The sequence below is a fragment of the Corythoichthys intestinalis genome, chromosome 5, assembly GCF_030265065.1.
Source record: "Corythoichthys intestinalis isolate RoL2023-P3 chromosome 5, ASM3026506v1, whole genome shotgun sequence".
Taxonomy (NCBI): Eukaryota; Metazoa; Chordata; class Actinopteri; order Syngnathiformes; family Syngnathidae; genus Corythoichthys; species Corythoichthys intestinalis.
In genome coordinates this window covers 33,906,017-33,930,231 of record NC_080399.1, presented here as the reverse complement: position 1 = coordinate 33,930,231, position 24,215 = coordinate 33,906,017, and the positions used below count along the sequence as shown (strand labels likewise).

At 38.7% G+C, this 24,215-nt stretch overlaps 2 protein-coding genes across 5 annotated transcripts in view; both read right to left on the bottom strand.

Moving 5' to 3' along the window:
- myo5c (myosin VC) overlaps positions 1 to 8,166 on the bottom strand; it is a 30,281-nt gene extending 22,115 nt beyond the window's left edge. For all 3 annotated transcript variants that reach the window (XM_057836425.1, XM_057836426.1, XM_057836427.1), the window contains exons 1-10: positions 7,951 to 8,166; positions 7,610 to 7,720; positions 7,350 to 7,521; positions 7,143 to 7,287; positions 6,902 to 7,058; positions 6,693 to 6,836; positions 4,032 to 4,113; positions 3,842 to 3,949; positions 368 to 474; positions 8 to 273 (exon numbers count right to left, since the gene is read on the bottom strand). In XM_057836425.1, the coding sequence (XP_057692408.1) occupies positions 8 to 273; positions 368 to 474; positions 3,842 to 3,949; positions 4,032 to 4,113; positions 6,693 to 6,836; positions 6,902 to 7,058; positions 7,143 to 7,287; positions 7,350 to 7,521; positions 7,610 to 7,720; positions 7,951 to 7,977 (1,319 nt within the window). In that variant the 5' untranslated portion in view covers positions 7,978 to 8,166. The remainder of the gene's footprint in view (positions 1 to 7; positions 274 to 367; positions 475 to 3,841; positions 3,950 to 4,031; positions 4,114 to 6,692; positions 6,837 to 6,901; positions 7,059 to 7,142; positions 7,288 to 7,349; positions 7,522 to 7,609; positions 7,721 to 7,950) is intronic.
- Positions 8,167 to 10,689: 2,523 nt separating this feature from the next.
- LOC130916051 (unconventional myosin-Va-like) overlaps positions 10,690 to 24,215 on the bottom strand; it is a 29,009-nt gene continuing 15,483 nt past the window's right edge. For both annotated transcript variants that reach the window (XM_057836422.1, XM_057836424.1), the window contains 15 exons: positions 23,282 to 23,413; positions 23,148 to 23,201; positions 22,844 to 23,071; positions 22,700 to 22,767; positions 22,538 to 22,612; positions 22,274 to 22,472; positions 21,959 to 22,052; positions 18,379 to 18,516; positions 18,152 to 18,306; positions 14,681 to 14,770; positions 14,451 to 14,601; positions 14,098 to 14,380; positions 13,412 to 13,586; positions 13,239 to 13,319; positions 10,690 to 13,159 (listed from right to left, as the gene is read on the bottom strand). In XM_057836422.1, the coding sequence (XP_057692405.1) occupies positions 13,007 to 13,159; positions 13,239 to 13,319; positions 13,412 to 13,586; positions 14,098 to 14,380; positions 14,451 to 14,601; positions 14,681 to 14,770; positions 18,152 to 18,306; positions 18,379 to 18,516; positions 21,959 to 22,052; positions 22,274 to 22,472; positions 22,538 to 22,612; positions 22,700 to 22,767; positions 22,844 to 23,071; positions 23,148 to 23,201; positions 23,282 to 23,413 (2,076 nt within the window). In that variant the 3' untranslated portion in view covers positions 10,690 to 13,006. The remainder of the gene's footprint in view (positions 13,160 to 13,238; positions 13,320 to 13,411; positions 13,587 to 14,097; positions 14,381 to 14,450; positions 14,602 to 14,680; positions 14,771 to 18,151; positions 18,307 to 18,378; positions 18,517 to 21,958; positions 22,053 to 22,273; positions 22,473 to 22,537; positions 22,613 to 22,699; positions 22,768 to 22,843; positions 23,072 to 23,147; positions 23,202 to 23,281; positions 23,414 to 24,215) is intronic.

Here is a 24,215-nt window from a genome sequence, read left to right as displayed (position 1 = left end):
TCATTACCCATAAATGTCTAAAACTCCAATGAAAGCATGTTGCTTCCCCGGAACCTGCAGTGCTTTGTTGATCCTGTTAATGATGCAGTCAAACAAATGAGCGTAGATCCGCTTGGCGAGGGCGTCTCGGGAAGTAACCGCGCGATCTTTTGGCAGTGGTTTCACCACCGTTTCAGATGCCAGAACCAGCCTCCGATTACACAGCCATTGCATCAGGTTGTCCGCGCGGACGCCCAGTAACTCACAGAAGATTTTCAAATGTGAATCGCCGTTCTGAAATGCAAAAAAAAAAAAAAGTACAATAAATACACCAAAAAATGAACACAGTGGTGCAAAACTAGTGCTATTAGAAAACAACAAGACTCACAGAAATGGATGATCTATCATCCCCAGAGCTCTTGATTTCCACATTTCCCAGATGGAGAATTGCTGCAAGAACCTTGAAGACATCAGACTGAAAGTCCTCCTTCAATCCTAAAAAATATTAATAAGTTAGAAAACAAAAACACTGTACATATATACTAGGGCTGTCAAAATTACCGCGTTAACGGGCGGTATTTTTTAAAATTAATCACGTTAAAATATTTGACGCAATTAATGCACATGCCCCGCTCAAACAGATTAAAATGACAGCAGTGTAATGTCCGCTTGTTACTTGTTTTTTGGTGTTTGGCGCCCTCTGCTGGTGCTTGGGTCCAAATGATTTTATGGGTTTGGGGAGTGAGCATGGTGTAATTATTGACATCAACAATGGCAAGCTACGAGTTAATTTTTTAATTGAAAATTTTACAAATTTTAATAACACGAAAACATTAAGAGGGGTTTTAATATAAAATTTCTATAACTTTTACTAACTTTTTGTTTTTTTAAGAACTACATGGCCATTGGCAGTGTATCAAATACTTGTTCTCCCCACTGTATGGCATATTTTATAGATGGTTTGAATTGCAATTAATTATGATTAATTAATTTTCAAGCTGTAATTAACTCAATTAAAAATTGTAATCGTTTGACAGCCCTAATATATACACATTCAGTGAAGAGCAGAAGTATTTGCACCCCTTGTGATTTTGCAAGTTCACCCACTTAGAAAATAGGTAGAGATCTGAAATTTCAATCATATATGCATTTCCACTTATCGAGACATAATCTAAAAAAAAAAAATCCGGAAACTCACATTGTATATTTTTCAATAATTTATTTGTAATTTCCTGGGGTTAATAAGTATTTGTACTAGAGCCAGGCGGTATACCGAAAATTTACCGTGACCGAAATTCTTCACGATGACCGACGTAATTATAACCATGTTGGTAAATTCAGTAATTTAATAGAACAAGAAAATAACGTCTTTTCCTGCTTTGACTCTGTGTTGTTTGGCTGTGTTCATTCCCCTTTAAGAAAGCAGTCAGTGTGCTTAAGTATGGAACTCAGCCTACCGTGCTTTGTTTGTTTAACGCTAGCGGCTAACGCTACAAGAAAACGTGATGGAGTCGGGCTTATGGGAGCTTCGCCAAACTTTCACCCGACATTAAGTAGACTCTTAGCGGTTCTCATGATTTCACGAGTGTGTGCTTCCAGTGCTTTCTACTGGTAGCCAAGCCACAGGCTAACGCTAGCGGCTAACAGCGGCTACAAATGAATGTGATCGAGTCGGATAGCAGCTCTAACCTAGTCGAAACGGCTGAACTTAACGAGTGGATTATGCATGGATTGCATCTAGCAATTAGTGTGTCGCGTTATTTTGCATCTGTGTGTGTGTGTGAGATTTGATATCTTTAATGATGGTAAAGCATTCATCATAAATTATAATCCAACAGTGACCGTTTAATGGCCACAGCTATTTTTCTGTATGTGCTTGCTTTATTCTGTATCATTACTGCCATCATAAAATCTTAAATGTTTCATTGGCATGAGAGCAATATAGCTTTAATGTGTGTCTGTGTCTGTGTGGGGGGTGCATGTGTGTGTGCATGTACTAAAAAAATGCTCTGGTAAAAAAAAAAAAACTGAAACCTTGAAGTAAACACTTGTAATGAGTAATTATGTCACAGCAGCCATTAATAATAAGTTGTTTGACGTGTACTGTTCAAGCTTTAAGGCATTTGTGTTACAATGACATGTTTGCACCGTCGTCGTATTAATTTTTATAATGTACATTGTTCAAGTCATACAAGCTGTTATAAATGTTCATTCTTGAATTCTTATTGTTTACAAGAAATTTGTATATACTTAATGTTTAGACTGCATGTACAATTGTTAAATAAGTTAAATTGAAAGATGGTAAATAAATCAACAAGAAACAGTTAATTTGTATTTTTATACATTGATTCAGATTTTCAAATTATATAACAGTCCGCTTGGGCGAATTTATCATCATTTATCGTTATCGAGGTAAATCTGCTCAATTTACCGTGATACATACTTAATAATATTTTGTGCAGAAGCCTTTGTTTGCAATTACGGAGGTCAGACGCTTTCTGTAGTTCTTTACCAGGTTTTCACATATGGAAACAGAAATTTTGGCTCATTCCTCCACACAAATCCTTGCTAGATCTGTCAGGTTTCGGGGTTGTCGTTAAGAAACACAAAGTTTCAGCTCAATCCAAAGATTTTCTATTGGACTGATGTCTGGCTTGGCAACTCCAGAACCTTGATATGCTTTTTACACAGCCACTCCTTGGTCAGCTTGGCTATGTGCTTTGTATCATTTTCATGTTGGAAGATCCAACCACAACTCTTCAAGTCTCTGACTGAGGGAAGGAGGTTGTGACTCAAAATCTGACGATACATTTCACCATTCATCCTCTGCTTGACACAGTACAGTCATCCGGTCCCCTTTGTCAAAAAGCAGCCCCAAAGCATGAGGTTTTTACCCCCATACTTCACAGTGGGGATGGTGTTCTTGGGATTGTACTCATCCTTCTTTTTCCTCCGCACACGAAAAAAAGTTTGCACCAAAAAGTTCTACTTTTGTCTCATTTGACCACATGACTTTCTCCCCTCTGCATCATTCAGATGGTCCCTGGCAAACTTTAGATTGGCCTTCACATGTACTGGCTTCAACAGGGGAACCTTCTGAACAGTACGTGATTTTAAACCATTATACCGTAGTGTTCTACTGACAGTAGCCTTTGAAACTCTGCATCCAGCTCTCTTCAGGTCATTGACCAGCTCCTGTCATGGCTAAGCCCTCACTTTTCTCATCATAAGTAATGCCTCACGAGGAGAGATTTTACGTGGAGCCCCAGTCCAAGGTAGATTATCAGTCATGTTTAGAATTTTCCATTTTCTAACAATTGCTGCAATTGTTGATTTATTCCCACCAAGCTGCTTTCCAAATGTCCCATAGCCTTTTCCAGCTTTGTGGATTTTTTTCTCTGGTGGCTTTCAAATCCTCTCTGGTCTTGCCCATTGGTAGCAGTTGTATTATGACTGACTGTGGGGTGCACAGGTGACAATAATGAGCTCAAACGTGTGGTGGATGGGTGGTTACTCATGGGGTAAAGGTGGACTTTTTTAAGGTAAACTTACAACTGTTTGAGTGTCATAATTATTGCTGATTCTCAGGAGTACAAATACTTTTGAACTCCAGTAAATTTTAAATAAATTATTTAAAAATACAATGTGAGTTCTGAATTTTTTTAGATTGTCTTTATCAGTGAAAATGCATCCATGTTTGAAATTTCAGACCTCTAACTATTTTCTAAGTAGGTGAACTTGCAAAATCACAAGGGGTGCAAATACTTCTGCTCCACACTGTATATAATAAAATTAATATATAAATATTTTACAGTACTGGTCCGCAATAAAAACATTATTCCACCGGAACCATTTATTTTACCCAGGAGTGAGAAAGTCTGTTGCGTCTCCTCCATGCCTTTCCTGTCATCCACACCTTCAATAATGATATTGCCACCCATGCCCGTGTAGTGAAACTCATCTGCACTCCCTAAAGGGAAACAACAGCAACAGTATCGGCACACTAAATATATGGAGCAGCACAATTCAGGTTTAAGACTTGTCACACTTACTGAGTTTGAGTTCTTTAAACTGCGGCAGATGTGCGCAGGCACATATTTGGTAAAATATGTGATAGTTCCGCTCCGATTCAGCCTGAAAGCAACAACAATATGTGCTAGAGTAGAGCACAGGTGTTAAACTCATGGCCGGGGCCCAGATTTGGCCTGCCACATCATTTTGTGCGGCCAGCGAAAGTGTCCTTTTGCATCAACTTCATGTTTTTTTTTGTTTTGTTTTGTTTTTTTAGCAAAATAAGTATCAAATAAAATTTCTGTAGCCCTAAATCAGACATGTCCAAAGTCCGGCCCGGGGGCCAAATGCGGCCCTTGGTCAAATTTCATCCGGCCCCCAGCCTCTGTCATAAAATCAATAACATCTGGCCTGCACACAGACTTAATAAATTGGTCAGCAGTACTGCTACCAGCATATGAAGTAGCTTACACACTAAATGCTGCTCCTCATTTACCCACTAAAAGGCAGCAGCACTCTAAGCAACATTACCCCGTGTGACTCTTTACTCCCAATTTTCTAAAATGGCGACAATCAACCAAAAAAAAGTTGACTGCGATGACCGACGCTTCAAGGATAGGTGGAAATTGGACTATTTCGTCACTAAAATACGCAACAACTGTGTCTGCCTCATTTGCAAAGAGACAGTCACTGTTTTTAAATAGTTCAATTTGAGGTGATATTACCAAACAAGACACACTGACATGTACGACAAGATTACAGGGAAGATACGTAGCGAGAAATTGAAGCAACTTGAAGCTAGTTTAATTTTACAGCAGCCGTATTTCACAAGAGCCTGAGAGTCGAAAGAAAATGCCACAAAGGCTAGTTGCGAGACTGTTGAAATTAATATTTTTTTAAAAAAAAAGTAAAGCAAATTTGACACAAGGAATGGCTTGCTAAAATTTGCTTAAATATATTGTTCTACGTAAAGAACGTCAGCCAAGGTCGGCCCCCCACACATTTTACCACACCGTATCTGGCCCCCTTTGCAAAAAGTTTGAACACCCCTGCCCTAAATGAAAGATCGAGAATTAGAGAAATCAGGGAATATTTAAGTCCTCCCCCATTACTTTATTTTTAATTTAAAAAATAATAATAAATGAGAAATAAATTTTGTAAAGAGAATGTTTATTGGTGTTTTACATTTTGTACGGTTTTACAAAACATGTAAATATGAATGAAAACAGATAAGTATATAACAGTTACTGTTTTTCTTTTTTTTTTAACTAAAAATATTATCATTAATGTTTGTTCTTCTTTTTGTGTTTAAAATAAATAAATTGAATAAACACAAAAATAATAGTGGGAAAATAAAAAAAAGTATTTCCATTCATGAGCACAATTTCTAGATTAAAAAAAAAAGACTCCATATGATTCTCAACTATCTAAATAGCTGATAATTGATTAGCTGTTGATTAGTCAACTTATCATGGCAGCCCTAATAGCGTACCGTATGAATGCTATTTTTAGACCGTGACGTCGCCATCATAACGCGGAAGTGAGACATTATTGACACGCCCTCGCATACAAACCATGTTATTTCTGCTTGTTTTCTCTGGTAATCTTTCAAAAAAGAACTTGCCAATCAAACACTGCTGCTATGGAACTTGTAGAAACGACTGTAGACATTACGACATATGAAGGATGTTTTCTTCATAAATTCTTCATTTCTCCATAAACTTGGAGGAAAAAATGTGAAGAATGGATCAACTCGCAAGGACTTCCAAAAGACCAGTTTAACGCCAGCAAGGTGAAGCCATTTACATTTCATATGCAGTAAACATTTTGTTCGGGGCCATGGTCCTTCAGAGGACAAAGATGTAAGCCATTTTGATATTTTTACTTATTTTTTACGTGGCGTTTTGCCGTGCTGCTTCTGTCTGACAGTGAATGACCTGAAAAAAATTAAAATGGTATCTGACTGCCACTGTTACCTTTTCTGTTGTAAAAAAAACAACTTTAGTAGTAGTAAGGGGGAAGTGTAAATAAATTATAGAATTAAGATTTGTTATTAATGAAAAAAATAAAAGTGTTCGTTGGCTGTCACGGGGTAGCATTTGTGATCGCTACGCAAAAATAGCAATGTAAATTGCCCCCAAGAACAGTCAGAGACATAAGACAACTAGAGGATATAATATAATATATAAGAAAGACAGGGCATATTGCGGTAAAGGATAGATTGTTGAAACAGGCGAATGTCATTGTCAGTGACGTAAGGCAATGCACACAAGAAAAAGACGTCGATAAAAAAGCTAACTCTGGATGAGGTCGGCCCGGCTCTTTTTCCCCTCTTTTTCAGCCCTCATCCCTAAAGCCATCCCTTTGACTGAATATTTGTATGTGCTTTCACATCCTTACCAGTGAATCTGGCACCAGGGACATAATTTTCCCACAGAATTAGTAGGTTTAGCTCAGTAAACATCTCGTTCGTACACTATTTCCATTCATTTACTATTGGGGACAAACGGGAGGTTGACCCGCCTAGGCACAATTGCTAACGTCATGAATATTAATGAGCACAAGTGACGTGTTGCTTGGGTACACCATTGGCAGACATAATGGCCCTTCAAAGGAAATCAAAACTATGATGTGGCCCACATAAACAATGAGTTTCACACCCCTGCAGTAGAAGATTAATTAAGAATATCAAGTGGTCATACCTGGAAAACAACTCTTGATTTCTCCAACAGGTAAGTCCTCATGTTTGCGCCAATAATTCGATACCTGTTGTCAAAACTTATCTCGGTGAATTTCCCGAAACGGCTGCTGTTATCGTTCCTGATCGTCTTTGCGTTCCCGATGGCCTAAAAGAAAACCCAGCAGTATGTTACCAGTGCATTGTTATAAACAGGACCGTCGTGTTCCTCACCTCTGTTATGGGATTGGATGCCAGAACTTTGTCTTCAATTTGGGTCTTGCTACCAGATTTGCTGACAACAGCAAAGTACCTCATAGCGTATCGAGCAGAAACCGTTTTACCAGCTCCTGACTCTCCACTGATGATAATAGATTGATTTTTGTGGTCCCTAGTCAAGAGAGAAAAGCACTCAGGTTAAAAAAAAGTGATTTAAAAAACTACAAATCTGTAAAGTTACATTGGTCTTACTCACCTAGCCATCTGTTTGTAAGCCTCCTCCGCCACCGCAAATATATGAGGGTCCATGTCACCCATGTTCTGACCCGAGTACGCATGAATGATTGCATCTCCATAGACATGAAGCTGCTTGTAAGGGTTCAGAGCCACCAGGATGATGCCTGCATGAGAACATCACCTGAGTGCTTTTATGAGCGAGACAAAGTTTGCCCTCTGAGCCTACCACAGTAGGTGTAGATGATTCTGGATTCCAAGAAGCGCAATTTGAGGTTGTGCAGGACAGCTGGTTCGTGGAGGTAGCTGAGAGCGGTGAGGTCGTTCTCCCCAACCAAGATGTCCGGGTTGCGGAGAGGCGGGAGTTCTGGTGGTGATGAGTCAACGGGGTACTTGAGTTCCTTAGAGGGAAAGTTGAGAGTTGGGTGAGTGAGTGTGGGTTCATTTTATTTTAGTACTACAGGTATGTGTGAACTTTTATTTACTTACGGTGCCATCCTCGAGAAGCAGGTGTAAAATATGATCTCCAAAATGGAAATCTCTCACAATTTCTGCTGATTTCCAAACATGTTCAGCATCTGGAATCCACACTCTATTGTACTGCAGTGCAGATTGTGAAGTTACACGATAGAATATTTAGTAGAAATGTTGATATTTGCCACTTAAAATAATTTTCGCTTTAAACTTAAGTTTAATTAATTAGCAAGTTGTGATAATTACATGTTGTGTAACATTAATAACAAAATTATTGACAAAGTTTCCATATGTCTCTCTTAACAATTATTATAAATCTACAAATGCACCATAGCGTATAAAAATAATTTACTTACCCGCGTGTAAAGTTGAAACAACGCCATATTTAGGCGTAGTGGTTTTAAACTCTAATGTTGTAATATTTGTTCATCACTTTACTTCCTAAGTTACCGACATTTTTTTCTGTCCCTGGCCCACTCAACTATGACAGCACTCATCATTGTAACAAGAGTGAACCTGCGGATCCGGTTAGCGCTTCAAAGTAATCTTAAGATTTATTTGAATAAATCTATTTTTCTCATTCGTGGGTGATTAGAACAATAATGGTGTTGATTCGTGCACATTTACATTTAATTGTCACATGTTTAGAATGAGAAATTAGCAGTTTAGCGATGAATGTTTGGACCGAGTACTATTATTCTGAAAAGTTATATTTTCTACTGGCGTGTGCTTTTCGTTCGCTTGACCGTGCCGGCGGGAGCGCCTCACCTGTTGCTTCTGAGATAGAGAGACTCCGCCCACCTGTCTTGTGACGAAGCTGCTCTTTTGTTCAAGGATCCAAAAGGGGAAGAATCCGGATACAAAAAAAACAATAGAAGTTACCTAGGAGATTTAAGTACCAGGAAGCATTTCCATAATTCTAAGTGTCAACTCGACCGAACAAAATTGAACAAAAAAAACAAACATAATTTTTGTGATCAGCCTTTGCACTTTAGTCCCAAACATTTTCTGTTGTGATGTAATTTTGAGAGTACCTTTTGCTTGTAAAATAATTTTCTGCAATTCAAACGACTGACAGATATTACTTCGAAAATTCAACACCTTTCTCATGTTTGGCAACAGATGAGTTTGAGTGTACGAACCTGTCTGATTACATTTGTCAGGTTCATTTCCTGGATAATTTGGAGTTGAATTGTTAAGGAATAATTGGAATGACAACATGAGAACAAAAATCATCAGGATGCCAGACTGCCTTGCTAAAAATATTTTTTCACCCACACCTGTATACTCTGAGGCTCTGGTTATCATTGACAACACTTCAGTTATTTCACTTTTTTTCGCATGCAAAATGTGGAATTATCTCTACTTCTTATCCATTACATACATTATAACCATTTACATAAAACTGTTAAAGAACTAACGATTAAAAAAAATTTACATAGAGACCATCCATTCTTTTTAGTTTTTATATATATCAAAAAGGCAAACAAAAATCAGGATTGTCACATATAAGTACTTGAGCTAAAAGAAAACATTTGAGCAAATCTTAATTTCCACACCTATATTAACAATTTTCATAACAGGAAATCACAGTCTCACACATTTTCTTAAATAAGACTTTTCATATTTACTTGCCACGTGAATAAATAGATTGAGATGAACTGTGATGAAAACTTAAAAAGGAAAGACATGACTTTTCTCATGTGCATCCAAGCAGAAAGAATCCTGTTAAGTAAATTGAAAAAGAAAGAAAGGAAAAAAAAAACATTTATTTTTTTCTGATGTAATTGTGGAAAAAAGGGTCAATAAAAGGCAGTGTTTCCATGAAATAGCCACCTGACATTAGCCTGGCAAGCCAACCTGACATTTCAGCATGTATACATACTGTACAGTGGTATGAAAAAGTATCTGAACCTTTGGAATTTCTCACATTTCTGCATAAAGTCACCATTAAATGTGATCTGATCTTTGTCAAAATCACACATATGCAAAAACAGTGTGCTTTAACTAAAACCACCCAAACATTTATATGTTTTCATATTTTAATGAGGATAGCATGCAAACAATGACAGAAGGACTAAAAATAAGTAAGTGAACCCTCTGCCTAAGGAGACTTTTAGGTTAAGTTCATACCGCAGGTCTTAATGCAAAATTCCGATTTTTTTGTCATATCTGTGTTTTTGGCGTGGCCGTACAGACTGCTTTTGTCCATTGAGCCCGTTCAGGTTCACGCATACGCACTAATTCGCAGTACGAGATACGCTAAGCAACTGACCCGCATGCACAAGAGCATCAAAACAAATGACATACACACGAAACACACACACACACACACACACACACACGGACAGTTTGCCCCAACAACCGGCCGTGTAAGCAATCCTGAAATATTGCTCATTTAGAGCAGAGAGAAAACCTAGCATTCTCAGGCTTATTCTCAACCAATTTCATATTTTTTGACTTGTCAAGCCCGCTCCTTCCCCAAAAGCCACATTCAAACTAGGAGCTAACGCTAATGCACAGCTGCACAGCTACTGTAGCGGTATTGTCCCTCTTGCTCTTTTCTGACGTAATTACTGCATGAATTCCAAGTTGGGAGACTTGACAGTTCAGACCCACACCACATTCTGGAAAAATGTGGCCCAAATCGGATTAAAACCACATACGAAGGTGATCCAGATCGGATTTGAAATTGTCCACTTCTATGCTACTTTCACGTTCAGACCGTCAAATTAATGCCTCACTCGAGTCGGAAAAACACGAAAAAAAAAAAAGATTAGTGCATAAAGACCTGCGGTATCATCCTAGCCTTAGAGAACAATTGAAACCAATTTTTACCAAGCAATTGAAGTCAGGTCTGTGCCCAATCATTGATGAGTGGTTTAAAGCTGCCCTGCCCACTATCAAACCAAAACCAGGAAAGAATTGTCTTTCCTAATTAATACTAAGATAATTGCATTATCTGAAAATGGAGAGAGTTTGGCACTGTTGCTTCTCTCCCAAGGCGTGGCAAAGATGATGCCAAGAGTTCAGCGCAGCAGAATACTCAGACGTAAAAAAAAAAAAAAAAAAAAAAAAAAAAAAAAAAAGAACTCTAATGTGTCTGCTAAAGACTTCCAGAAATCAGCACAGTCCAATATCTCTGTGTACACATCAACTCTTTGTAAAACTGTGGCCAAGAATGGTGTTCATGGGAGAACTCCACAGAGGAAGCCACAGCTGTCTAAGAAAAATATACATATATTGTTGCCTGCTTAATGATCGTAAAAAGGCACTTGGACACTCCACAGAAGTTTTGGCAAAATATTTTGTGGATTGATGAAACCAAAGTCGAATTGTTTGGGAGTAACAAACAACGTCATGTGTGGAGGAAAAATGGAACAGCTTACCAACATCAACACCTCATCCCCACCGTGGAGCATAGTGGAGGAAGCATCATGATTTGGGGCCGTTTTGCTACCTCAGGGCCTGGACAACTTGCAATTAATAATAATAATGCATTTTATTTATAACGCACTTTACATTTGAAAAACAAATCTCAAAGTGCACATTGGCAAAAAAGAAAATAATAAATAAAATGAAGAAGACTATGAATAAAAGAGTAAAAGCAAAACAGACACAAGCACAGATAAAATCAGATACCAATCAGATAAAAGTAAAACAGTCAAATAAAATTAGCTAGAATAAGCTTTTTTAAAAAGGTGAGTTTTTAGTCCTTTTTTTAAATGCATCCACCATCTGCGGGGCTCTGAGGTGGTCTGGGAGGGCGTTCCAGAGACGGGGAGCAGCAGCTGTAAAGGCCCTGTCGCCCATAGTCTTGAGCCGAGTCCTGGGCGGGAGTAGACGGTGCTGTTGGCTTGACCGGGTTCTGGCTGAAGTATGTGATGTGATGAGTTTGGTGAGGTAGGTTATTAATGGAAAAACAAATTCAAAAGTTTATCAGGATGTTTTGCAGGAAAACCTGAGACCGTCTGTCAGACAGTTGAAGCTAAAAAGAGTGTGGATGCTGCAACAAGACAATGATCGAAAACAAAGAAGTAACAACTTCAGAATGGTTTCAGAAGAACAAAATACACATTGTGGTGTAGCCAAGTCAAAGTCCAGACTCAAACCCCATTGAGATGCCGTGGCATGACCTGAAGACAGCGATTCATGCCAGACATCCAAGGAATTTGACTGAACTACTACAAAGTTTTGTAGAGAGGAATGGGCCAAGATTAGCCCTGATCGATGTGCCATACTGCTCTGCAACTACGGAAAGCGTCTGGTTTAAGTTATTGCTGACAAATAGGGGGCCACAAAATATTAAATATGTGATGGTTCACGTACTTATTTCCCCCCCTTTTGTCATGTTTGCATACTCATTCATTCATTTTCCATGCCGCTTTTCCACACGAGGGTTGCGGAGGTGCTGGAGCCCATCCCAGCCAACCACGGGCAGTAGACAGGGGACAACCTGAACTGGTTGCCAGCCAATCGCAGGGTACAAGGAGACATACAACCATTCACACACACACTCATACCTACGGACAACTTAGTGTTTTCAATCAGCCTACCATGTATGTGTTCAATCAGCCTACCATGTATGTTTTTGGGATGTGGGAGGAAACCGGAGTTCCCGGAGGAAACCCACACAGGCACGGGGAGAACATGCAAACTCCACACAGGAAGGCCGAAGCCCGGGATTAAACCCTTGATCTCAGAACTGTGAGGCAGACGTGCTAATCAATCAGCCATCGTGCCGCCATGTCTGCATACTATCCTCATTAAAATATGAAAACCTATAAATGTTTGGGTGGTTTTAGTTAAAGCAGACACTGTTTTTTCATATGTGTGATTTTGACAAAGCTCAGATCACATCTGATGGTGATTTTATGGAGAAATCTGACAAATTCCAAAAGGTTCAGATACCACTGTATACTGCAGATATACATGGCAAGTCAGTCTGGTCTTTTGAGGTTTCAATTGGATTTCCAAATTACTAACACTTTCTCGTTATGTGATTAATACCCATTATCGCATGCACCTCTGCTCGAGTCTATTAGTATGTATTTGGGTGGGTATAACTGACATGACAAATGGTTGTCCCCATAAATTGTCATTTTTTTGTTTAAAGATTATTCTCTCCATTATACGAGGTCTAAGAAATTTGCAATTTGCATACTCTAATACAGGGGGTTCTCATTGTTTTTTGCTCCAAGATCTCCTTTATAAGGAGACAACCTCCCGCGATCTACCTTAACTTGGGGTCCAAAATTATTATTATTTTGATGCCGCTAGCCACCCATACCAGCGCTGCGATCGATTGGGCTCAAATGCTTTAAGCAACTGTCCTTGATATGAATGTAGTTTATACTACACCTGGTCTTTCCCTTTAACATCAAAATACTGTAAGAGGAGCAAATGCTGGTTCTAGATGCGGTGGAGAAAGTCCAAATTTAGGCTGGCAGGGATCTGAATGTCCTCCAGCGCCACAGAGGAAGGCGAGAAGGAAAGTGTTACAAGAAAGACTTTCTTGGCGTCCATCATCAGTGTTGATAACTCTTCTCTGTCTTTTAAGATGTTCTGTGAGGTACAAAATGGAAGCGGTTAATCATTTGAGGAGTGTAAAAGGAGCACAAGTATTGCTGTCATAACAACACACTCTAATGGTGGTGATGAAGCCGGTTGTCACGCGCTCTTCAAACTCAATCACTGGAGTGTAGAGGGTCAACACTTTAACAATCTGCAATAAAGAACACACGATCAAAACAAAATGGGACGTTTTGTGTAAAAAAACATGGGCTAATGTGTGAAATACATGGACTGATGACGGACCTGTGAAGTGGTGAGGCCCGTGCACATGTCGCAAATAGCCTGAGCGTCCGCCTCGGTCTTCTTCTTGATTTGTAGAAGCTGCGCGGCCTGGACAAGAGGTTCCAACATTTCTTTGGCGCCGCAGTCGCTCAGCTCCCTCTCTGCCAGCCACTCCTCCAACTGCCACACATTGTACCTGAACGCACACGTGGCGAGGAGAGTAGAAATTTTAACAGGTGACCTCACTTTTTCCCCTTACCTCTTTGTCGCCAGCAAACCTTTATTGTTGTGTAGTATGAATGGTATTTTTTGTTAGTTTTGGCAATGTCCTTGGATATCTCAAATCTTTAGTTGCTTTGTAGCCCTTACATTTAAAAATACAAATAAATAAATACATTTTCAAAAGCTGATCTTTTTCACATGATGTTGATCTTCTGAAAATTTTGTGATCGGTCCAATTTCCAAACGCGTGATTGGATCGTCTATTTTACTTATTCTATATAACCAAAAAAGAATGGAAAAAGATTACTTTATTACAAAAATGATTTGACATACAAGTGTTTTCAGTTAGAAGCGTGGTCACAGAACAAATATGAGTCAGGCATCAAATAAGTGTACATTTCAATCTTGCATTGTCTTTGACAAATCTGGTGTCTTTCTCATGCTCTAATGGAAAATTTCAGAAAATAACAGGAGATAGCCATTACCTGATCTGGAGCCCTTTGCTCCACGAGCACATGTCCTTCCTGAGCAACAGGTGGTTGATGGTGACAGCACATATGATGTAGAACTGCTGCCGGACAACTTGTTTAATGAGGCTAGAGTCCATCCCGTGCTTAACCATGGTGGTGTACCAGAGGCCCAGCTGCTGCAGTAAGACATCCACCGTAACCGCGTCTTCCTCTGGTGAACTCGAGCTCCTTTTCCTCAGACCACTTGGTTTGGAGCCTAAAACCCCCTGGATGTCCTCGTGCTCCAACATGCTCGACACTGCACATGACAAACACTGTCAAACCGCTTCGCATCAATGCAAACGCGCGCACGGGATTGTTCACGCCACCTATGAGAGGCTGCAGTGTGCCCTCCATGCTTTTTATGAGCTGGCGGTAAATTTGGATGGCGAGGTCGGCAAAAACATTCTGGTACTCTGTCAGTTCAAAGTTGGTCAGGCAATGCTCGTTCTGCTTCGCCGTGTTGTGAGACTTGTACGTCTGTGTGGGATGAGGTTTGAACTCAAAGTGAAATGTGTGTTCGTTCGGTTGTAACGCTCATGCTGCGACTTGTGCTCACTTCATCTCCGCTATACTGCTTCAGACAGTGCAGGAGTCGGCACGTGTTGGATAACCAGAAAGATGACACATCAAAATTCTTTCCGCGCTTCTATTGAAAGAACACAAGAAAAGATGTGGCATTAGAACAGTTTACTAGGGGTGCAACGATGCGTCTATCAGGATTAATTGAAGGCCCCTTGTATCGAATTGAATTAAGGCAGACCAAATTTGGCATCTTAGCAAATATCACATTGCTGAAGAATTAATATGGTATCGGGATTTACAACCTTGCATTAAATTAGGGGTGTCACGAAACATTGATCAGTTCAGAAACAATCCTATCAAATCGATCGAAACGTAAAGCATCATCATCTTTTAGATATAGTGTTTTGTTAAAAACAATGGTTTTCACTCAAATCTTTGCTACTCTATGTTTAAGCAACAAAATTGTTAGACAAAATTGCTTTGCTTTGTTTTTTACTTTAGTGAAATATTTGCTAAATAACTGCATGATATTGCATTAGAATTAATCAGAGGCTCTTGAAATCCAACCGTGGCAGACTTCGCAATATCGGATAATGTACCTTTGTTCAAAGTATCGAATCAAATCATGAAATCGCTGATTTACACTCAGATTACCTAAATAAATTGAAAAAAATATGTTGACACTTTCTTAAAATAATTTGTGATTTTAAAAAATGATAATTTACAATTCTAATAATTTTTGTAAAAATATTGGTAACACTTTATAATAACTATCCGTTTTACTAGTTCATAGATCATTAGTAAACTGTTGATAAATGATTTTTTGTTGATTTGTGAAGTATTAACAGTTTGTTAAGCATTTACAGGGTGTTCTTAACCTGAAACACAGTTTGTGTAGAAACGTTTCAAGTTTTTGTGTGTAACGTTTGGCATTTCTATCTTTTCAGGTTAAGAAATGCAGTTCACTTCAAAAGAAAAGGCATTTTGATAAGGCATTTTTCAGGCAGCGCTCATGTTGCACATTTATGAAAATCTGCCATAGAACCAACAAATATTTGTACTTTTCTTTGTATATTTAACCAATAAAACTTATGACCTTCAACATAAAGTGTATGTATATAGTTTTATTAAGATCCATCAACTAGCATGGGCATTTAGAATGGGGTCAACCATATTGGAACACCCTGTAAATGCTTAACAAACTGTTAACAAATACTCCACACACAAATGAACAATAAATCATTTATCATCAGTTTACTAATGACCTATTAACTAGTAAAACGGATAGTTATTATAAAGTGTTACCAAAATATTATTTCAAGATGAAGATACATTATTTTTACACACCAAAAAAAATGTATTTAATACACACTAACAAACCAACACGAAGAACGGTAACCAGTGATGCTTATTTCTGACTAAAAAAAATCCATTACCACAGTATTTCTATCACACAAAAAATAAAACTTCCTGTTACTTAAAGCAACACTTGGCAATTTTTCAGTTTTGATCGATCTTAGCGACACTAGTAGACAAAAGTGGTAGTGTTTTGCCTTAAAGAGGTCTGCATTTTCCATGAGGACCAGCGCACACACGCATAGCGTCGTAAAACCATCAATCAATCAAAAATCAATCTCAAGGTCGCTTGCAGAAGGATTAAACAACATTTGTTTCCAGCGGCTGTGTGAAGGATGAATAGTTATCAGGTCATGAATCCAGGTGTGGCTAAACAATACTTGATATTTAAACTATTCCACATTTTATGTAGTTAAGGTAATTAACTGCGTTGAAATACCTGGCATGAAAAAGTACAGTGCTACCTCCACATATGAAGTTAAGTCGATCCAGGACCATGTTTGTAAGTCGAAATGGTCGTATGTCGAGCAGGATTTTCCCATATGAATACATTATAATTCCATTAATTCGTTCCACAGCCCAAAAACCTACACTAAATCTTTAATAAATACTGCTGGTACTATTACAAATGCGAACTACACATAGCAAATCAAATAAATTATTAATAAAAAACAGAATAATAATATCATAATAATTCCTGTAATAATGTAACGAATCAGGGTCTAATGCGGCGGTTGTGTTTTGCGTGCTGTACCTGAACGCATCGCGTCGTTGACGTGAGCGAGAGAGAGGTTGAGATATCACTCTTTTTTAATGCCTAAAAACGCACCCACTGTGGCCCTTTGCGGAATAGTTTGCCCACCCCTGCTCTATAAAGTGTCTTATGTGTCAACGTGTGAATAGCTGTCCACTGTAGTGACAACTGTTCTTCAAATTAACCATTGTTTTTACAGTGTATCATTCATTATGGACTATAAAGTGTTTTATTATACACACATCCTGTATATACATATGGCGGAAAACACTGAGGTGGCTTGAAGTTCCGTTCTGAGACCCCCAATCTGGCCAAATTTTAAAATTGTCCTATATTCATGTGTGACACATCATTGGAAAGCTTAAAATCTCAATTTTCTGGGGGAAGAAACATTTTGAACAGGAGGGCATTAAAAAAAAAATTAAACCCCTAAACCCTAACTGGAGGTGACAGCATGGGAGAGCATAATTAAAGACACCATGATTTTAATGAGATATTATCGCGTCCCTACCTTGTTTCGATCCAAAAACTCTGTGTAGCATGTATCACCGAGGGTCATGACACAGCTGTGAATGGCCACAGCCAGACTTGTGGGGGATTTTATGGGTGAACCATGGTAATATAACAAGGACTGTGATGCAGAAATCACAGACATTAAGGAGTGGTCAATGTTTTTTTTTCATATATTTACCCTTTTAAACATTTTTTTTCTTCAATTCTTTGTTTGGGTCGAATATTTATCATCTAAAATATCGGGGAAAATGCGACAAAAAAAAACCATAAAATTAAGCAATAGTTATGAGGTAGATATCTGTGACCTATTTACAGACACTATGTTTTAAATTGTGATGTAATTTGTTTTAAAGTTTAAAATATGCGAGAGAATAATTTTTTTAAGTTGTTTTTTTTTAAACTAAATAGTAGACATCAATTATTCTTTGCTAAAAATGACAGACATTTCGATAATAAATATAATTACCTTCTTTTTATGGCTGGGTTGAAACAAAAGCGTATGTGCGGTGTCTTTAAACGGGGGTCTCCAGGGTAAAACGGACAAATTAAAAATAGTTTGGGGGCTTAAAGTGCCATTAAACTGCTATGGCAGCATATAGACATATTGGTCTATCAAACACAACAGTTCTTTTGGCAGTTTATTTTACAGAGGGTTGCACCTTTTCAATCCATTCTATGTGTAAGTATGTGTGTACTCTATGGAGCAGCTTTGAATCTCATGACACTTTGTGCAATAAAGGTGTTCTGTTCTATTCTATTCTATTCTATTCTATTCTATTCTATTCTCTCAGCAGAAACTGCTTTTTCAGCCTTGTCTGTGTTTTCCGCCATATATAAAGTATTAAATATAAGCGGACACCGAGTGAAATCGCTGTACTGGACCTTGATAACTCCTTTAACACTGCAGAGGACGGTATTGAGCAGTGTGCTGGCTCTCTGGTCGTCGTTAACCCTGTCAGCATATCGCAGGCACATGAATATGATGTAAGCGGGAAGGCCAGGAAGAAAACTGACAGCCACACTGCCGGCCTTCAGGTCTGAAAAGGACAACACTCATTTAGAATCAGATATCTGACGTCTATAACCCAAGCAAGATAGGTGTGTCATACCTAAAACCAGACTTTTAACGAGGCGGCTTTCTTCACCCTCTTTGTACTCCAACATTCCCTGGTACTCCCTCTCCTTGCGAGGTATACTTACTGCTTTTGCAGGAGAGTTTGTCCCAATGGAGGTTTTTCTTTGTTGAGCTTAATGAAAACATTAAGAATGCCCAGTGAATGATCATGGTTCGATTCCATTGATGGGTATAGACATCCAATCCATTTCAACTGGGAGGTACGGTAGTCAAAATGGATTGAACGTCTGTCACCGTCAATATCAGCAAATGAGTTAACCTTGTGAATAAACTTAGAACTGACAGTAGAGCAGACTAAGACATGAAAACATGTCTGTGGCACTGAATGAGTTAAATGTTAGCACATAATACATCATAAACAAACACAGCTATTCATGAAACACAACAAGGCACTCCATCCCAGTTAGGAACCGTTTCCATTGCAACGATTCCCTATCCTAGCAGCAGAGTGTCAAACTCATTTTTGCCGTGGGCCACATCAGAGTTTTGTTTTTCCGTGGAAGGCCATTAAATTTGTTTATTGGGGATTTAACGTCTAGCGCCATCAATAGCAAGTGAATTCTGTGCATATATCTTACTTTTGTGCGCTACACAGAATGACAGCACTCCTGTAACGAGTCACATGACACTTTGGAGTGAAAATGACAAGCAGTACTCAATTTGGACATTTAGGGATGTTCTCAGGGGTGTACTCACTTTTGTTGCCAGGGGTTTAGATATTAATGGCTATATTTTAAGTTATTTTGAAGGGAAAATAAATTAACTATATGATACAAGCTGAACACAGACTACTTTTCATTGTGTCAAAGTGTCATTTTGTCAGTGTTGTCCCATGAAAAGATATACTTAAAATATCTGCAGAAATGCTAGGGCTGTACTCACTTTTGTGACACACTGTATATCGAGACTACGCGCACTTTACTTTGATGATGGATGGCTCCATTTATGCTGCACTTTTTGAAATATTTTTCTAATCATGTTATAAATAGTAATTTATTGATCTGTTTTGCACATGCACCAATAGTTTAAAAAAAAAACTAGAAACGGAATCATGTTGTCTAGGTGATTCCGTCGTTTTTTTATTGCATTCAATTTCTGCAATTAAAAAAAATGACATACTATTTGTGTTTATATGTACATGTGTGATGAGCTTATAATACCATCCATAACTATAATCTAACCAGATGAATAATACCTTGTAGTATTTCCTTGTAACAACCAAATTTGTGTCAGCCCTTCTGCATTCGGCAACTGTAATATTATTTGTAATTTTGCCTAATTTTAGTCACTGACGGTCAATCTACACCTCATGTTAACACAGGCTGCACAGATTGTTAGAATTTTGTCCACGAACGATCAACGAAGTGATAAGAACAAACATACGCTTCATCTATGTCGTGCTGAATCCATTTTTGGAGATTCCGTGGGTTCCTCTGGTTTGATTTTGCAGTTTTAACTTTGTCTACACACTGCCTACTTTAACGCACTTCATGTTGTTCTTTCTAAACCGGAAGTCCATAGCAGAAAATGTCAAAGATGGTGCCGACTATGTTTCACTCAAGAAACTTGTTTATAGAGCCCACTTTACGCACACACACAAAACTTCGGTGGAACGAACACTAATACAAGCTGCAATGGCAAGTGCACAATGACACATAAGCCCTTTTCACACACATATCCAGGGGTATTCCCGTGTAAGGTGACGCGGGATTTACTCGCGTCTTTGCTTTCACGCACGTACAGATGTCCCGTGAATGACGCAGGTTGGACGGTTTCACACACTTGTCCCGTGTTGCCCACTGGTGCTCACTGTGCGGGGAGGGCTGCTGGCGCGATTTTATAACCCGGACATTACGTCATTTTTGGTAGGGATCTCCTGTCACAATGTTGGTCAAATCGTGTTTTGTTCCGGAGGGAGGTTCCCGACGTCGTAACTGCAGCCAATTTAATTTCATCAAGACTGTATTTTAGCTAGAGGTAAGATCGGGCCTAAAAAATCCAGCCCAACCCGACCTGGAACCGCAGGTATTAAAGCCCGACCCGGCCCGAGCCCGATCAATTAACTTGATTTGCAGGCCGAGCCCGAAAAAAAGAAAACTCGAAATTCGATGTTTTATTTGTAGGCCCGATCCCAAGAAAAAAAAAAAGGATATATTTTAGTTGTTGGCCTGAGCCTGGAAAAACTCCCCGAAATTTTATGTCTTATTTGTTAGGACTCAGGAGAAGGAGGAAAGGGAGGGGATGCGCATGTCAGACCTGGACAGAGCACTGCTTGCTGCTTGGGAAAACGGACTGGTTGGGTTTTGTGTGATCACATTTGTGACGATGCCTGTGCATAATGATAACAAATTAAAGCCCGTCTTTTGTAACGAATTTTCAGTTGGCAGAAAAAAAAAGGCAAATTTTCTTAAAGTTTAAATAGTTCACATTTTTATGATCATTATAAATGCATTTACACAATGAAATAACGCTGAAAAGGTTTGTTAAATATATTTCTCGTATGAGAGCAAAGGCCCACATTCGTTACACTCACATACAATTTGAAGCCTTTCCACAACCCACGGTGCGTGTGTGTCTTTTCAATTCCCCCGTCTTTAGTTTGTTTTTAACTTATTGCTGCTCCATATCGAAATACCAGGTCAAAAATACATAATAGATATGGTTTTGTGCACTCGCAGAGGGAAAAATTAAAAACAGGGCACATGGCATGGTCTGGCTCTGCGGCTCCTGTTTTCAATTACCACACAGCGCCTTCTCTTTTTTATCCAAATTATTTATTTTATAACAGGTATTCCTTAGTTTAACATCCATACATTGTTTTAGTATACAAATATAAATATATATTTATTTAAAAATGTTAGCGTGAGAGAGAACCCCGGCCCGACCCGAACGTGATAATTGACATTTTGGGCCCGACCCGACCCGAATTTCAGGCTTAAGATCTTATTTCTAATTTAAGCCCAGGCGATTCAAGAGAAGGTTGGAAGGAAGAATCCCACTGGCTTTGTTTTGTTGTCTTATTGGCTCTCTGTCTACCGCTTAGGTTAGTATTGTGTTTGATGTTTATTTACCGCTTATAGTCTTACTGCGAAGAGGGAAGAAGTGACGATCGGCCCGCCATGATATGTACATCATCAGCCAACGTGCTGTCACCCAGGAATTTAACGCCTGCTTTCACACATACCGCTCTACGGGAAAGTCACGGACATGATACATAGACGCGACCCGTGAAATCTCTGTGTCAGTCGACACGGGAAATTGTTTTCACACACAAATATTATATTAAATATTGTATTAGATATTCCCGGTGTTTCAGAGTGTGTGAAAGGAGCTACAGAGTGGAGGCTTATCAGGGTAGAAACAAACATTATTTAAAGGATTTACATTATTTAAATCTTATCTCAGTTTATACATTTTTAAAATAAAGTAACTTGAAGTAGTTAATTTCATAATAGAATAACTAGTAATTAGTCACTTTTTCAGAGAAGCAACTTTACTTTTTAAAAGTACCTTGAGCAACACTGGTGATTAGCTAGTAAGGAAAGAGTGATTACCTTCCAACTCTTCTACTCTTTTCATATACAGTTGAAGCTCTTTTTTCAAATTGGTAATAGTCTTGTCTTGTTTGTCCTGTTGTTCCAAAAACTCCTAAAAATATGTAGACACACTGGATTAGAGACAGTGGAACGTCTTAACCAATACACACCACAGACTTTGAAATGTGACAGCAACACAAGGTGTCAAATGCAAACATTTAAACCTACAGTACATAGCTTTTTAAAAAATGTTTGGGATTTGTATTATGAAAGTGTGACTGTCACACTGTGACATATCAACAAATAATTCAGAATGCCATTAAACGAACCCACCAGATTTTCGTGGGTGAGCCGTGTGATTTCGAGCTCCATGCTCGCTTCAATGCGAGCGTGTTCAGGCAGGAGCAAGGTCTGTGCCAACAACTTCTGTTGCTGTTCTTTTTCTTTCTTCAGGTTGTTCACCTCCGCTAAGAGTTTTTCGTACTTTTCGCTGTGCTTCCTTTCCAGCTCCTGCATCTGGCACTCCAGAAGCCTAGGATAAGGTTATTGACAATTCAAAAACATGAAGTCCTTTCGTAAAGAAAACACTGTACACACCTGTTGGTCTCCTTCAAGCCCTCGTAAGCTAACCAAAGCTCTCCATCCTCATTTAATGTGTGGATATCAGTTGACCTGCCAGGTAAAGATGGTAATAAAGGACTTATTAGGGAAAAAAATAAATAAATGAAGCAAAAAAAGCAATGAGGTCTACGTTCTTACCTGTCAATATCTTGAAACGAGGGAATGTCACTAAGGTCTAAATTTACACCCTCTGCGAGCGCAGAGTCCTGGAAATGGGGGAGATTTTAGGTAGTTTTATCTGAAGATGAAACAAATATTCCAATTGCAGCATTGAAATGAGACCTTGTATTTCATAGCCTCTTGGCGGACCAAGTGTGACTGGAGAAGAAGCACTTCCTCTTTACGCATCTCCAGCTCTTCATTTGAAGAGGTGAGTTGTTCCAGCAGGACGTTGTAAGTAGTGGAGCCCACAGCAGGGGGTATCAGCTCACTGTTCTCGCAAGTTAGAGATTTACGTAGCTCACTTAAATCCTGCTTCAACTTCTTATTCTCAGACTCCAGCTCTTGACGCTAAATGAAGTCATTTCATTTTGAAATTACACAAAATCAGTATGTATTTTGAAACAAGCTTTAATTAATGTTTTACCTTAAGCGTCTCCAAATCTAGTTCTGCTCTGCCGACCGTTATCTCCTCTATGTCCTTTGTTCAGAAATCACCAACAATGAAACGAAGAACTAGCACAAACCTATGCACCACTTTTAAACATTTTAAACACATACTTTGGTTTCTTCCCCTTCTGCCATCTTCTCATCTAACTGCTGCTGCAATGACTGTTTGTCCCTCTCTAGTTCTCTCACTCTTCTCTGGAACTTGAGGATGAGCGGCAGATCTACAGTGGAGGGGGTCTTATCCTATAAAACACAAAAATCAATGGTACAGCCAAAGTGGACATCAGCCAATGTGTCCACACTTTAGGCCACAGGTGTTAAACTCAAGGTTAGGGGGCCACGTTCGGCCCACCCTGTCAATTTGTGTGGCCTGCAAAAGTAAATAATGTGCATTAACCAGTGTTGTTAATCTTACTTCAAAAAAGTAGTTAGTTACAAATTACTTCCCCCAAAAAGTAATTGAGTTAGTAACTCAGTTACCTGAATGTAAGAGTAATTAGTTACTTCGCAAAGTAACTGGTTTTACTTTTCATGTTTTTTTTTCCATAAAAAAAATAATAATAATAACATTAGGTCACACAATGTGAAGTTCAAAGGGTTTTTGGGACAGTCGCCCTAGCCCATTTCTTTATCCTAAACTTAACTTGACACAGGGGTATTGTGGATATTGTGATAACTAGATAGTAACCTTTGCTAGGTTTAGAACTCATTTAATATTGTGAATCAACCGTTAGAGTTGTCATAATTGCTCCTGCATTAGTTCCCTTCTATCTACTTTCTACATGTGAAAGTTTTAAAACGGTTTCATCATTTAAAGATAGAAACATACAATATTTGCAAGTATGCCCTGTTACATCTATTTTATAATTACATAAAATTTAATTATTTTCATATTTTCTATTTTATTTTTGTCAATCCTCCTTCAAAGTTGGAACTTTTTGCTTGGCCCGGAGCGAATCATGTAAAGCCGAGCAAGTTGTCACCTGTCGGCAACGGCAAATGTACGGCTTCCGCTGACTGTAGTAAAACGAAATATTGGCATAAT